Here is a 14,890-nt window from a genome sequence, read left to right on the forward strand (position 1 = left end):
CTACTAAAGTGGTTACTAGTTTTGCAGAAAATGAAGCATTACTCCTTCCTAAACTCATGAAGGTCTCCCCTTAATCTCAACAAATAATTCTGATGCCTTTTCATTCCCCTGCTATACATTCTCCTAATCATCACTGTCACCATGGAGCAGCATGGTGTAGTAGATGGTGCACGGGCCTGGGAGTCAGAAGGTCACGGATTCTAATCCAGGCTCCACCACTTGCCTTCTGTGGCCTTGGGAAAGCCACTTCACTTCTCTGTGCCTCAGTTACCTCATCTGTAAAATGGGGATGAAGACTGCCCTAGGCGGGTAAAGGACTATATCCAACCTGATTTGCTTGTATCCACCCCAGCTCTTAGTAGAGTACCAGCAACCTAGTAAACGCTTAAATACCATTATTATTATTATTATTATTCTGGTTTAAAAAGTAATGAACAATTATTCTTCATGGGTGTTTCATTGTACGAAGAGTTTTAGTGGATAGGCTTTTCACCCTCAAACTAAAACTGGCCTGATGTAACTCAGAGATAATTTTTTTGATGCTAAGATGCTAAGAAACTGAGCTTTGAATTTCTAACAATGCACAAACATTTAAATCAAAGTAGCGCTACAGTCAATTTATTTACTAAAAGGACTCGTGGGAAGAAAGAACAAACAAACTTACCACTGAGACAGTTCTGGCAAAAGATCTCTTTAAGATGTGCACAGGCTCACTGGTTTGTTGTTTTCCTTTTGAAGCGCTACCATCACTAGTTGGGAGCCTGGAGCCAAAGATACAGAACAGAATTTAAATGCAAAAGTCAATGCAAGGATTAAAAAAAAAAAAAGGTTCATTGCAGTAAGAACACATATAAACAATGCACCCTATAGCAGATGTAATAGTAATAATAATGACACTGATAACTTGGTATTTGTAGGAAAGCAGCATGGCTCAGTGGAAAGAGCATGGACTTGGGAGTCAGAGGTCGTGGGTTCTAATCTGTCACCGGTTTGTACATTCCAAGTGCTTAGTACACTGCTCTGCACATAGTAAGCACTCAATAAATACTATTGAATAATCCTGGCTCCGCCACTTGTCAGCTGTGTGACTTTGGGCAAGTCACTTCACTTCTCTCAGTTACCCCATGTGTAAAATGGGGATTAAGACTGTGAGACAGGTGGGACAACCTGATTACCCTGTATCTACCCCAGCGCTTAGAACAGTGCTCTGCACATAGTAAGCGCTTAACAAATGCCAACATTATTATTATTGTATCCCCTCAGCACTTAGAACAGTGCTTCGCACATAGTAAGTGCTTAACAAATGCCATCATTATTATAGTAAGCACTTAACAAAAACTATCATGATTATTATTATTATGCTTACTAGGGGCCAGGTACTGTAATAATAACAGTAATAATACAGTCCAGAGATTGTGGCTTAAATTCAAATTTCAAGGCAACTGAATTGGGATGGAAAGTTTAGCTGTGTAACTCTGTAATGGCAGCGCTGAAGAGGACAAAGGACTGTACTGATAAATACGTTATTAGGATGGAAGACCTAGAGGAAATTCACAAGTTCACGGCAGAACTGGCTGCTGTGGTGTCAACTGAATGAAATAAATTTCTCTACTTTCTTGCTTGAACTTCTTTGAGTGAGAAAGATGTAAGATGCAAAGGCTTTTTTCCAGGACCCTTCTACCATTATCAAGTGCCATTTGCCTTTTCTTTCTTTTTTTTTTTACAAAAAGTCTCACATGAGGCTCCTATAGTAGGGAACTTCAATTTATAGAATTTTGAAAGATAAACATACACTGCAAAGGAAGGGCACCAAAAAAATACTGAAAATCCAAGTAGCACAAATTACTTTTATACAAAAATTTCACAACTCTTAATGAACATATTCAGTATTGAATAAAACTTGTCCTCCTATGGACATTTAGCTCCCCAATCTCAGGGTCCAGCAATGTGATATAAAGCAATTTTTTTTAAACACTGAAGGAGAGTTACTGTTTGGTAACATTAAAAATAATTTTCGATTTTATAGTTAAAAATGAAGGTTTACATGGATTATAACATTTTTAAAGCAGTTAGCATTTTTATAAATGTGGCACACCAATTGTTGCTCTACTTGTTCCAATTTCTATATTTTAAAATTCTTTTATATCAACTACACATACTTTCCAGCTCTTACTATCCTACAATTTCATGAGAATCTTTCCATAAAAGTTTTTTCAACGTGAAAATGCGTACCTGTATAATAACTGAGGTATCTGTCCTGCATTGACATCAGTACCGTTATTTGATTTCTTTGAACTTTTAAACTGAAAAACAACACTGGAGAGACAAAACAAAAGGAAAAGAAAGAGTGAGTGCCTTGATTACTCTAACAACCTCCTTGCTGACCTCCATCTCTTCCCCACTCCAGACCACACTTCACTATCCTGGCCGGATCTTTATTCCACAAAAATGTGCAGGCCATGTTTCCCCACTCCTCAAGAACCTCCAGTGGTTGCCCATCCACCTCCGCATCAAACAGAAACTCCTCACTATTGGCTTTAAAGCAGTCCACCATCTTGCCCCCATCTACCTCACCTCACTATTCTCCTACTCTAACCCAGCCTGCACACTTTGCTTCTCTAGTGCTAATCTTCTCACTGTACTTCCATCCCATTCATCTCGCCTCCGACCCCTCGCCCACGTCCTGCCTCTGGCCTGGAAAGCCCTCCCTCCTCATATCCAACAGACAATTACTCTCCCTGATTTCAAAGCCTTACTGAAGGCACATCTCCTCCAGCGGTTCTTCCCTGACTAAACCCTCTCTTTTTCCTTCTGCGTCACCCTGACTTGCTCCCTTTATTCATTCCCTCTCCCAGGCCCACAGCATTTATGGACATATCTGTAATTTATTTACTTCTATTAATGTCTGTCTCCCTCTCTAGACTATAAGCTCGTTGTGGGCAAGGAATATGTCTATTGTTTTAGTGAACTCTCCCAAGTGCTTAATACAGTGCTCTGCACAGAGTAAGGCACAATAAATATGATTGATTGGCTGAATGACAATATGCCAAATATCAGTCGCAATAAATATCACTGACTGGCTGAATGACAACACGCGGAATATCGGCATTGCGAGGATATTGGCTTGAATTCAGGAATTCCTAAGTGTGCATTATAAATTTCCAAACAATCCGCATTTTTCTGCTACCTGCCCCAAAGAGCAATGGAAAGGATGTGGCAAAAGCTGGCTGGAAGAAGCTCTGGGAAATAGTGGCGAAGGCTGAAAGCAAGCTGGAGAGCAAGCTCTCCTCAACACAACAGAGGGACAGCGAGAGGCCGGAAGGGCTAGATTTCTCACGGTTCTGTCTCTCACCATCCTCTCATTCTTTCTTCCAGAGTTCTCCTGAACCAGCAGTCTGGGTAACTGAACCCCTGTCTCCACCACCTCCCCAAGCTCCCCTAGCTATCTCTGCTGCCCCCCATAATGTCTCCCCCGATTAGCCTGTAAGCCCGTCAAAGGGCAGGGACTGTCTCTATCTGTTGCCGATTTGTACATTCCAAGCGCTTAGTACAGTGCTCTGCACAGAGTAAGCGTTCAATAAATACTATTGAATGAATGATTTGATTAGCTTCTTGGACTCATATTTCACTGAAGGAACACACAGCATTTTTAGGTGATCAGCTTCTGTCAGTAACTGGAAAGTTGATATAAGTGGTATGTCCAATCCCATAATCAGATTAGGTGGGGGTTGCCTCTCTCACACTTTTCTGTCATAATTTCTCAGACATTATTCTATCTCAAATAATTTGCATTGGTTGAAATGAAGCATTTCGCTTACCCATCATCGGTGGTAATTGAAGCCTGCCCGTGAGATCCACAGTCACTACTGGGTCCGGACACTCGAGCCCACGCTACGTACCACCAGCCAGCTTGAAGGAGAACTGGTTCGTCAAACATCATGGCATATTTTTCTCTGAGAAAGAGAAATTAGTCCGACAAATGTGCAGGGTCTACAGGCCCTATGAAATACCCCTGAGAGCTATCCATTTAAAACTTTTAAAAATTAGTGTGTGTGTGTGTGTGTGTTTGGGGGGTGAGGGAGGTGATGTGGAGAAGAGGAGAGGGAGAGGGCCATACCAAAATGAAATCATTTAAAAAAAAAATCCAAAGGGAATGCTTTAGGAGCTACTGGTCTCAAATTCAATTGAAAAAAAAAATTTGCATTCTGCTAGTGAGGCTCACAAGTTTTTGAAAATCAGGAAGCAAGCCATTTCCCTAAGCCTAAAGGAAAACAAATTACAAAAACCAGAAATTCGCAAAGAAAAACACAAGATTTGAAATGCTTCTTTCTTCTACAACAATTTCATCCACCCAAACCATTTCAAATGTTTCTCTTTTCAGTTTTCCACAAATTAACAACTTCTTCATACACATAATTTCCTTCATAACCAAACTGTATCTGAATTCACTTATGCCACGACTTCACTGAAAGACACTTTTTCCTCCCGTCACGTGACACATCAAGTATCTGGGTATCTTATTACTCAATTTAAATGCTTAGTACAGTGCACTGCACACAGTAAGTACTCAATAAATATGATTGATTGCTACCAGATATAGAATGAAAAAAAGTTCTCAGACTCTAACACCCATAACTGAATAGTCCTGATTTCTCTCTAAATCTTTTCAGGAACCAAAATTCGGTAAAACACTATTACGGAAAGTATGATATTTCCAAGCTCCACATCGGAGTATCTTTCGTGTACTACTCATCCAGTTGAGCATGCCTAAAGAAGGATAAAAGCCAGTCACCTGATTACAAACCAATCTTTCCTTCGCAAAGGATGCGGGAACTATTCCTTCTGACGCTTCCCTTTTTGGACTCTGAGCCCTGCCCTCCAATTGGGAGTCCCTTGGCTACGTGCTAGCTCTGCTTCCCTTTGTGGAGAGGGCATGGCATGAAATTAAAAGGCATTAGCCACAGCACCGATGATAATTTACCTAGCAGCGCAGTCATAAGCCAACACGTCCGTCTCCGCAAGAAGATCTCCGTCGGTCTCGTGATCGCCTCCATCTGGACCCAACTCGAACAACTGAAGGAAGACGTGATATTTCGAAACGCCCGTTGTTGGACTGTTACTGTTATCGGGTTCACCGTACCTTCTCCCCACAAAAATCTGACCCACACCGCAAGGCCTTGGGAGTGTGAAACAGTTGGGCGATAAGGGGAAAGCCAGCTGGTTCTGTGAAGGTTTCTGGCCGAAGCACCGGCTACCTCAGGTCTGTCGTGCGGTGAACAGGCTCGGCAAGAATCCTGAAACCGGCTGGTGGACAGGGATGGGGAAGACAGTGCTCATCTACGTTGCCAGGGCACAGATTAGGCACTCCGCTGGGCTCTTACTTGGGCCACATATGTTGGTGTCGCTTTTGGTATTTGTTAAGCTCTTACTATGTGCCAGGCACTGTACTAAGCCCTGGGACAGATACAGGACGATTGGGTCGGACACAGTCCCTACCACATAAGTTTCACAGTCTTTATCCCCATTTTACAGTTGGGGTAACCGAGGCACAGGAGTTAAATGACTTGCCCAAGGCCACAGAGCAGGGTTTTGTATGTACAACTCTTGCCTTTCGAAGTATGCTACACCCCTATCCGCCAGCATACTTCTTGAATGTTCCCTTTGGGAACGGGATCTAAACTACTATCGCACTCATCGACTTCTTCAGCCAGGTTCTCGGTCCCAAAGCCTTTGAATGTGGACCTGGACCGAGGCTCACCCATCATTTAAGGCAGTAAAGTCCATTGGCATATGCACGGCAAGTTAGCACTGCTGATCACATCTGCATATTGGAATAGCAAGATTGTCAGCAGTGACATCTTTAACCCAACGGGACAATACCGCCTGCAGAAAACTTACCTTTATTTTAGCAGTATATTCTCCTCTACCTCCAAAAAGACCAAGGCCCCCTAGTAAAATATCCGTGTCGGCACTAAAGCGAATTGCTTCCACCGAATGGGCCGAATAACCCCAACCGCCTCCGTGACCTGAGAAGGAAAGGATTGATTAGGTCTCCTGCTTCAGCCTTAGGAAGGAAAAACGACTTTTTCGGGTAGCCCAACTAGACATACTTTCAAATCTATTCACCACGCTATAATCTTCCTTGGAATAAACTTTCATTACTGCTTGAGTCTCTTCTTCTGTGCTTGCGACTCCCATTTTTAAGTCCTGCATAGCTGCCAAGGTATCAAGGCAACCTGAAATACGAGGAAAACGAACGTAAACAGCAGAACGGCTATACCTCGCCAAGGAGGCCCGCTTACGAGAAAAGACACGAAAAGGTAGGCATCATCTTCTAATGTCGTCACAACTGAATGATCAGTACGAGAATCGCCAAGTGGAATGAAGGGGAGGGATACCTGTGAGCAACTCCAGACTGTGTGCTCACAATGTCACTGGGCTATAGGTCAATTCTGTAGTAGAATTCTGATTTTATAGTAGGTCTCTGAACACCGCGTGTCAGATACGGAAACACATAGAAGGTGTCAGGGGTCCCCCCATTTTCTAATGATTCCACTCTTACGGAGGTTATATAGCATGACTCTATTGACTGGTGATTATCCATTTAAATCTCAGTTCTGCTCAGGGCAGTTTTATAAGCATCTGAAAATAACAAGTTTTGTACATATACATATATATATACATATACCCTGACTTGCTCCTTTTATTCATTCCCTCTCCCAGGCCCACAGCATTTATGGACATATCTGTAATTTATTTATTTATATTAATGTCTGTCTCCCTCTCTAGACTGTAAGCTCGCTGTGGGCAGGGAATATGTCTGTTTATTGTTATAGTGAACTCTCCCAAGTGCTTAATACAGTGCTCTGCACACAGTAAGGCGCAATACATATACATATATACATATACACGTGTGCGTATACATGTGAATATATACACATACATATATACATATACATATATAGGCATCTCTCTCTACATATGTGCATATGCAAAGATAGATGTATTTATGTAAAAATATAGATGTATATGTGTGAACAGGTACGTGTTTGTATGTGTGTACACTGACATTCTAACATACGCAACTACCCACTTTATTTTAGAGTACGGTTTTCAGAGCCTCTTGAGAAAAGTGGATAGAGTTATCTTTAGCTAAGCTAGCACCACACATGCGTGCAAGGAAAACCAGCTTGAGCCAAAAATGGAGGTTCTTACCTAAAATGTGCAGGGCTGCGTGGGACCTGGTAGTAAGGGCTTTTGATCCCGTTGGGAGAGCAAGTTCGGGGCTCAATATACTACATCGGGATTGCATGTCTGGAGCTGAAGGCAGCCTGGAGTCGGCAACTACTGCATTATAACACCACAGTTCTCTAGCACCTGGCTGAAATCTTGTAAGAGGAAAAACAAAAACAAAACAGAAGTCATTGAAATCGATGAAAAAAACTAACCTTAACATATTATAAAGCATGCTATTTTAGATGGATGAAATGCACTCAGTAAAAACCACTGATTGATGGAGCTTTCTTTAATGGAGCTCTTCAAAACTAATCACTGATAAATATGCCTACCACACAGTCCAAAATATTATAGAAAATAATATCTTTCTTGAAAAAGAGAAAGATACTCATTGAGTTCAGCCTTACTTTGTGACACGCACGGTACTGGGCTAGACACATATGACATAGGGCTCACAATTTAGGAGGTAGGGAGAATCGATCTCATCCTACTAATGATAATAATGATAATAGTATCTGGGCTATTTGTTAAGTGCTTACTGTGTGCCAGGCACTGTATTAAGCATTGGGGCAGATTCAAGCTAATCAGATTGTACAGTGAACATGTCCCACTTGGGGCTCACGGCCTTAATCACTGTTTTACAGATGAGGCAGTGAGACAAAGAGAAGTTAAGTGATTTGCCCAAGGTCGCACAGCAGAAAAGTGGTAGAGTCAGGATTAGAACCCAGGACGTTCTGACTCCCAGACCTGTGCTCTGTCCACTAGGCCACGCTGATTCTCATTTTACAGATAAAGAAACTGACCCCCAGAAAGGTTCAGCAACTTGTCCAAAGTCACACAGCAGGCTGCTGACAGATTTAAGATTGGAATGTGAGTTTCCAGGCTCAATCGATCAATCAGCTGTATTTTCTAAATAAACACTTTGTGCAGAGCACTGTATTTTGTGCTTGGGAGAGAACAATAGGGTTGGTAGACACAATCCCACTGCTCGCAGTGCTTACAATATAGAGTACAATACAATAAAGTTGGTAGACACAAGCACAGAAGCAGCATGGCTTAATGGAAAGAGCACGGGCCTGGTAGTTAGAGGAACTGGGTTCTAATTCCCGCTCTGCCACTTACCTGCTGTGTGATGTTGGGCAAGCCCCTTAGCTTCTCTGTGCCCTTCAGTTCCCTCATCTACAAAATGGGGATTCAATACCTCGTTCCCTCCCACTTAAGCCCCACGTGGGACCTGATAATCTTGTACTAAAATTAAAAATTATGAAGGTTTTTGCTAAGCACTTACTACGTGCCAAACACTGCTCTAGGTGCTGGGGTAGATACAAGGTAACCAGGTTGTCTCATGTGGAGCTCACAGCTTTAATCCTCATTTTACACATGAGGTAAGTGAGGCCCAGAGAAGTTAAGTGACTTGCCCAAGGTCACACAGCAGTCAAGTGGTGGAGCCGGGATTAGAACCCATGTCCTCTGACTCTCAGGCCTGTGCTCTTTCCACTAAGCCATGCTGCTTTTTTTACTGCTTCTCATGCTGCTCTCTTGTACCTACCCTAGCGCTTAGTATTATTCAGTTGCATTTATTGAGCACATACTGTATGCAGAGCACTGTACTAAGCACTTGGAAAATACAATTCAGCAATAAAGGGAGACAAACCCTGCCTACACTGGGCTTAAAGTCTAGAAGAAGGGGGAGACAGACATCAAAACAAGTAAACAGGCATCAATATAAAGATAAGTACAGTGCTTGGCACATAGTACTCACTTAAATACCATAATTAGTATTATTATAATCACTGCCTACATGGAGCTAAGGACTAGAGGAGGAAACAGACACTGAAATAAATTACAGACGGAGAGGAACATGTGGGGGTGGGGTGACAATCAAAGTGCTTAAGTAATAATAATAATGATGGCATTTGTTAAGCTCTTACTATGTGCCAGGCACTGTACTAAGTGCTGGGGTGGATACAAGCAAATCCAGTTGGCCACAGTCCCTGTCCCATGTAGGACTCAAATCTCAATCCCCATTTTACAGATGAGGTAACTGAGGCACAGAAAAGTGAAGTGATTTATCGGTTTCAGATCCAAATGCATAGGTGATGCACAAGGGAGGGTGAATTGGGGAAGAGAGGGGTTTAGGCAGGGAAGGCCTCTTGAAAGAAATGTGCAGAGATGGACAGAGTGAAGGTCTGTCGGAGATTTATGGGGAGGGACTTCCAGGCCAGAGGGAGGACAAGGGGTCGGCAGCCAGAAAGACGAGACTGAACTACAGGGATTGGCGCTAGTAGGAGCAAAAGTGTGAAAGTTGGGCTGGAATAATCATTATAAAAATAGTTATGGTATTTGTTAAGAGCTTACTAAGTGCTGGGGTGGATACAAGCAAATGGGGTTGGACACAGTCCCTGTCCCACATGGAGCTCACAGTCTCAATCCTCGTTTTACAGATGAGGGAACTGAGGCACAGAGAAGTGAAGTGACTTGCCCAAGGTCACACAGCAGACTAGTGATGGAGCTGGGATTAGAACCTTTTGGCTCCCAGGCCTGTGCTCTATCCACTACGCTATGCTGCTTCTTCAGCAGGATGAGGCAGGAGGGAGAGAACTGATTGTGTGTTTTAAAACCGATGGTATGGAGTCTGTTTGACAAGGAGGTGAATGGGCAACCTCTGGATGATTTTGAGGAGTGGGGAGGTGTGGACTGAGCTGTTTTTCAGATGATCTGGGCAGCGGAGTGAAGTAAGACTGGAGAGTGGAGAGATAGAAGGCGCAGAAGTCACCAAGGAGGCTGAGGCTGATGCAGTAGTTGAGGTGGAATATGGTACGTACTTTATGTACAGGAAGAGTTTTATGTAAGATATGTAATTAAGTGCTGTCTGGATGGGGTGAGCTCCTAAATGCTCAGAGGTAAGAACTCAATAACACAGATAACACAGAAGGGAGTGATGATAAGCTGGAGAGGTGAGACATTAGTCAGGGAAGGCCTCCTGGAGGAGACATAATGATAGGTAAATTATTGATCTGTCAGGTGGGAATGGAAAGGGCGTTCAGGGCAGGAGGGCAGGTGTGAGCAGGGGTCACTAATGAGAGACTCCCAACAAGGGCCTGGGAGTCAGGTCATGGGTTCTAATCCCGGCTCTGCTACTTGTCTGCTTTGTGACCTTGGGCAAGTCACTTCACTTTTCTGAGCTTCAATTACCTCATCTGTAAAATGGGGATTGAGACTGTTAGCCTGACGTGGGACTGGGACTGTGTCCAACCTGATTTGCCTGAATCCACCCCAGCGCTGAGAACTGTGCCTGGCACATATTAAGCACTTAACAAATACCACAATTATTATTGCTCTTATTATTACTAATAAAAAGAACAAAACACAGGGAGTTTTAAAGGAGAATTGTGCAGGGTGAATTGTTGGGGGGGAAGAGCGAGGATATATACGGACAAGAGAGCCGAGTGCCATAAAGATGATGCAGTTCCTACTTGAGGTGGACTTCTAGTACAATGCTCCTTTTCAAACTTGTACTTAATGAATCAATGTGCATTTTAAAAATTTTCCTTTTATCTCTGAACACTGTACTTATGCTCCATAGTCACAATTTTACCGCTCTTACGATTCGGATGCTTCTGAGAACATACGGACTTTATAGGGAAAGAGATTAAGAGATGAAAAGAAAAGAGAACCTGGGCAAGGGTGAAAGGAAAGAAAGGTCAGAGGGAGGGCTGAGGTACAGACTGAGGAAAAGAAAAAGAAAAAAAAAAAGAGAGTACATGTGCAAGACACACAGAGTGTGTGTGAAGGACACAGAGAGTGTGTGTGGAAGACACAGAGAAAGCAAGACCCAGAGAGAAAGCGGGACAGGGAGAGGCCGTGTATGCGACTCAACCGGGAAAAAACAAACAGAAGATGCAGAGTACAAAAAGGAAACTTGGGAAAAAGGAATGAGACAATAACAGAAAAATCCTAATACTGATGTATAGTAACTGTGTACACCAGGGACACCTTGTTTAATACTGCTAAAAGATAAGAAACACTGAGGAAAAAAAGTAGTCACCTACCTCCAGATTACATCGTAAACGGGGTCAAGACATACACCGAATCCTTGTAGATCTTCCTGTTCGGAGTCATTGAATGTTTTACAACTCCCATCTACTTTATTTATCAGAAGACATTTGAATGGGGGAGGTTCTGATATAGAAGCAGGTACCAAGCCTGGAGGGAGTGGGGAAAAAAGGGAGTTGAACTTCTTTCTTGATTTGAAATTACAAAGTAAATTTGGTGAGTTTATGGGAATGGGGAGAAGAGCTGGGGGAATAACTTCATATTATCTCATAGGAATTAAGACCAACTTAAAAAATAAAATGCCACGATGAGTTTCATTCAATCGTATGTATTGAATACTTGGAGTGTGCAGAGCTCAGTACTAAGTGCTTAGGGAGGGCACAAAATGATAAACAGAAATATTCCCTGCCCACAACGAGCTTACAGTCTAGAGGGGGAGACTAATATAAATGAATAAATTGCAGATATGTACATAATTACTGTGGGACCCAGGGTGGGGGTGAATGAATGAAGGGAGCAAGTAAGGGTGACACAGAAGGTAGTGGGAGAAGAGGAAAGGAAAGTCTGTGTTGTCCTGATTTGCTCCCTTTATTCATCTCCCCCAGCCCGGCATCATTATTTCTTCTTCCTCACTGATTCTCATGACCATTGCCCTTGACAGCTGTTTCAGATGTTTAATTCCCTCCTCAAACTCCCGACCCTTTGCACCACCCTACCTCACTAATGATCTGGCCATGCATTTTACTGATAAAATTGAAACCAACAGGCGTGATCTCCTTAAAATCTCACCCGCTCCGCTTCAATTCCTTCCTCCTCCTGGCCCTTCTTCGACTCCCCTGTCTTTTCCAGCAGTATCTCAAGAAGAGATGTCCTGCCTACTCTCAACATTTACCCACCCCATCTGTACCTCTGACCCCATCCCTTCACATCATAAGACAACAACTTCCCCCTTCCTTACTCCCTCCCAGCCTGCCACCTTCAACTGGTCAATCTCTAATGACTTCTTCCCCACTGCTTTCAAATATGCTCATGTACCCCCATCCTAAAAAAAAAAACCCTCACTTGACCCTAAGGCTCTCTCCAGTTAAGGCTCATCTCCCTCTTACCCATTTCTCCCCAAAGTAGTAGAGCAAGTTGTTTACATCTGCTGCTTCATTCATTCATTAATTCATCCAATCATATTTATTTAGTGCTTACTGTGTGCAGAGCAGAGGACTAAGTGCTTGGGGGAGTACAATATAACAATAAATAGATACGCTCCCTGCTCAAAACGAGCTTATCACTTCTTCTCCTCCAGTTCGCTCCTTGACCCATTCCAATCTAGCTCTTGTTCCCTTCACTCCACAGAATCTGGCTCCATACAGTCACCATGACCTTCCTGATAAAACCAAAGACTTCTACTCCATCCTAATCTTCATCAATCTCGCACCTGCCTTCAACACAGTGGACCACCCCCTTCTCCTGGAAACATTACCTACCTAACCTTGTCTTCACTGACACTGTCCTCTCCTGGTTCTCCTCCTACCTCTCTGGGCACTGATTCTCAGTCTTTTTTGCCAGCTCCTCCTCTGCCTCCCTCCCTATAACTCAATTCTGGGTCCCTTTCTATTTTCAATCTATACCCATTCCCTTGGCTCCCTTGGAGAACTCATTCACTCAGTGTCTTTGATTGATCAAGTCCCAGCCTTGCACAGAGCAGTATATTCAGCATTGTGAGGACCAAAAGCCATTTACTCAAAGAGTGTGCAGTGGAGATACATCAGTGCAACTATACAATGATAGATGAGATAAAATCACTAGAGCCTAATTACACAAATATATACATAAGCCTATAGAGTTATACCTCTCTTACGAATCGTCACCTTATCGCGGCAGGAGGGTCTGCATATGCTGATGAAGCTCTGCCACACTGGACTACCCATAATGGAAAGGTCTAAGGTGAAGCATTACACTAACTCCATTCACCTGTGCTGGGCAGCAGCGGCAAGGGAAAGAGTCAAAGGCGGATGATCGAGTGATCAAAACACTGATCAAAGACAACGGCAGAGACGCAAGTTTTTAACGCGCTGGAAGAAGGCAATGGTAAACCACTTTGGCCTCTCTACCAAGGAAATTCTACAGATAGTCATACCAAAATGACTTTATGACAGAAGATGGGAGGTTCTCCATAGTGTTCATGAAGACACTATGGGTGGGAAATGACTCGATGGCATTTGAAGAAGAAATAGAGTTATTAACACCCAATTGTCCCTTAATGCAGGGGTCGTGTTCTTTCTTCTAGACTGTAAGCTCGCTGTGGGCAGGGAGTGTGTCTGCTAATTCTGTTGTAATATACCTTCCCAAACAGTTCTGTGTTCTACACGTAGTAAGTGCTCCATAAATGCGAGTGACTGATTGATTGCTTGATTCTTAAGGAAAACCTCCATTGCATTACTCATCCCATGTCCAGTGAAATGCACAGAGGCATAATTCTTTCTTTCATCATCATGTTGCACTGAATCAATCAAAGGTACTTATTATTTCCTGGGTGCAAAACACTGTAATAATAATAATACTGCTGGTATTTATTAAGCGCTTACTATTGTGCAGAGCACTGCTCTAAGCACTGGGGTAGATACAAGGTAATCTGGTTGTCCCAGGTGGGGCTCACAGTCTTCATCCCCATTTGACAGATGAAGTCACTGAGGCACAGAGACATTAAGTGGCTTGCCCAAGGTCACATAGCTGACAAGAGGCAGAGTCGGCATTAGAATCCATGACCTCTGACTCCCAAGCCCAACTGCTTTCCACTAAGCCATGCTGCTTCTGTACTAAGCACTTGGGAGAGTATCATACAACAGAGTTAATGGACATGTTTCCTACCTAACAGGAGCTTAGAGTCTACAGGGGGAGACAGATAATAAATTACCGATATTTACATAAATGCTGTGGGTGGAATGAATATCAGGCGCTTAAAAGGTATGAATTCAAGTACATAGATGATGCAGAAGGGAGAGGAAGTAGGAGATATGAAGGCCTAGCCGGGGGAAGACCTTTTATAGGAGAGGTGATTTTAATAAGGCTTTGAAGGTGAGGAAAGTGGTGGGCTTTAATATGTGCAGAGGGAGAACGTGGGCAAGGGGTTGGAGGCAAGAAAGGCGAGGCTGAGTATAGTGAGTAGGTTGGCGTTAGAGAAGCAAAGTGAACGTCCAGGTTGTTGTAGAAAATCAGTACCGTAAGGTAGGAAGGAGACAGCTGATTGAGTGAATTATAGCCAATGGTAAAGAATTTCTATTTGATGTAGAAGAGGAGGTTTTTGAGGAGCAAAAGATATGATTTAGATTTTTTTTTAAATGATCAGGACAGCAGAGTGAAGTAAGGACTGGAGTGAGGATAGAGAGAGGAGGCCAGGAGGTCAGTGAGGAGGCCGATGCGGTAGTGGGATATAAGTGCTTGGATCAACATGGAAACAGTTTGGAGGGAAAGAAAAGGCAGATTCCAGGGATGTTGTGAAAGTAGAGCCGACAGGATTTCGCAACAGATTGATTATGAGGGCTGAATGAGAAGATGAGCTGCAGGTATACAGCCAACTGTTCCCCCAAATAAAAATGTAATAAGT

At 43.1% G+C, this 14,890-nt stretch overlaps 1 protein-coding gene across 12 annotated transcripts in view; it reads right to left on the reverse strand.

Annotated features, from left to right (window-relative positions):
* Positions 1–14,890, reverse strand: part of MYCBP2 (MYC binding protein 2) — a 311,532-nt gene that overhangs the window by 143,694 nt on the left and 152,948 nt on the right. For all 12 annotated transcript variants that reach the window (XM_029055680.1, XM_029055702.1, XM_029055705.1 and 9 more), the window contains exons 23-30: positions 11,289–11,442; positions 7,216–7,388; positions 6,111–6,236; positions 5,899–6,026; positions 4,982–5,073; positions 3,819–3,953; positions 2,233–2,316; positions 665–761 (exon numbers count right to left, since the gene is read on the reverse strand). In XM_029055680.1, the coding sequence (XP_028911513.1) occupies positions 665–761; positions 2,233–2,316; positions 3,819–3,953; positions 4,982–5,073; positions 5,899–6,026; positions 6,111–6,236; positions 7,216–7,388; positions 11,289–11,442 (989 nt within the window). The remainder of the gene's footprint in view (positions 1–664; positions 762–2,232; positions 2,317–3,818; positions 3,954–4,981; positions 5,074–5,898; positions 6,027–6,110; positions 6,237–7,215; positions 7,389–11,288; positions 11,443–14,890) is intronic.

Source organism: Ornithorhynchus anatinus, chromosome 2, assembly GCF_004115215.2.
Source record: "Ornithorhynchus anatinus isolate Pmale09 chromosome 2, mOrnAna1.pri.v4, whole genome shotgun sequence".
Lineage (NCBI taxonomy): Eukaryota > Metazoa > Chordata > Mammalia > Monotremata > Ornithorhynchidae > Ornithorhynchus > Ornithorhynchus anatinus.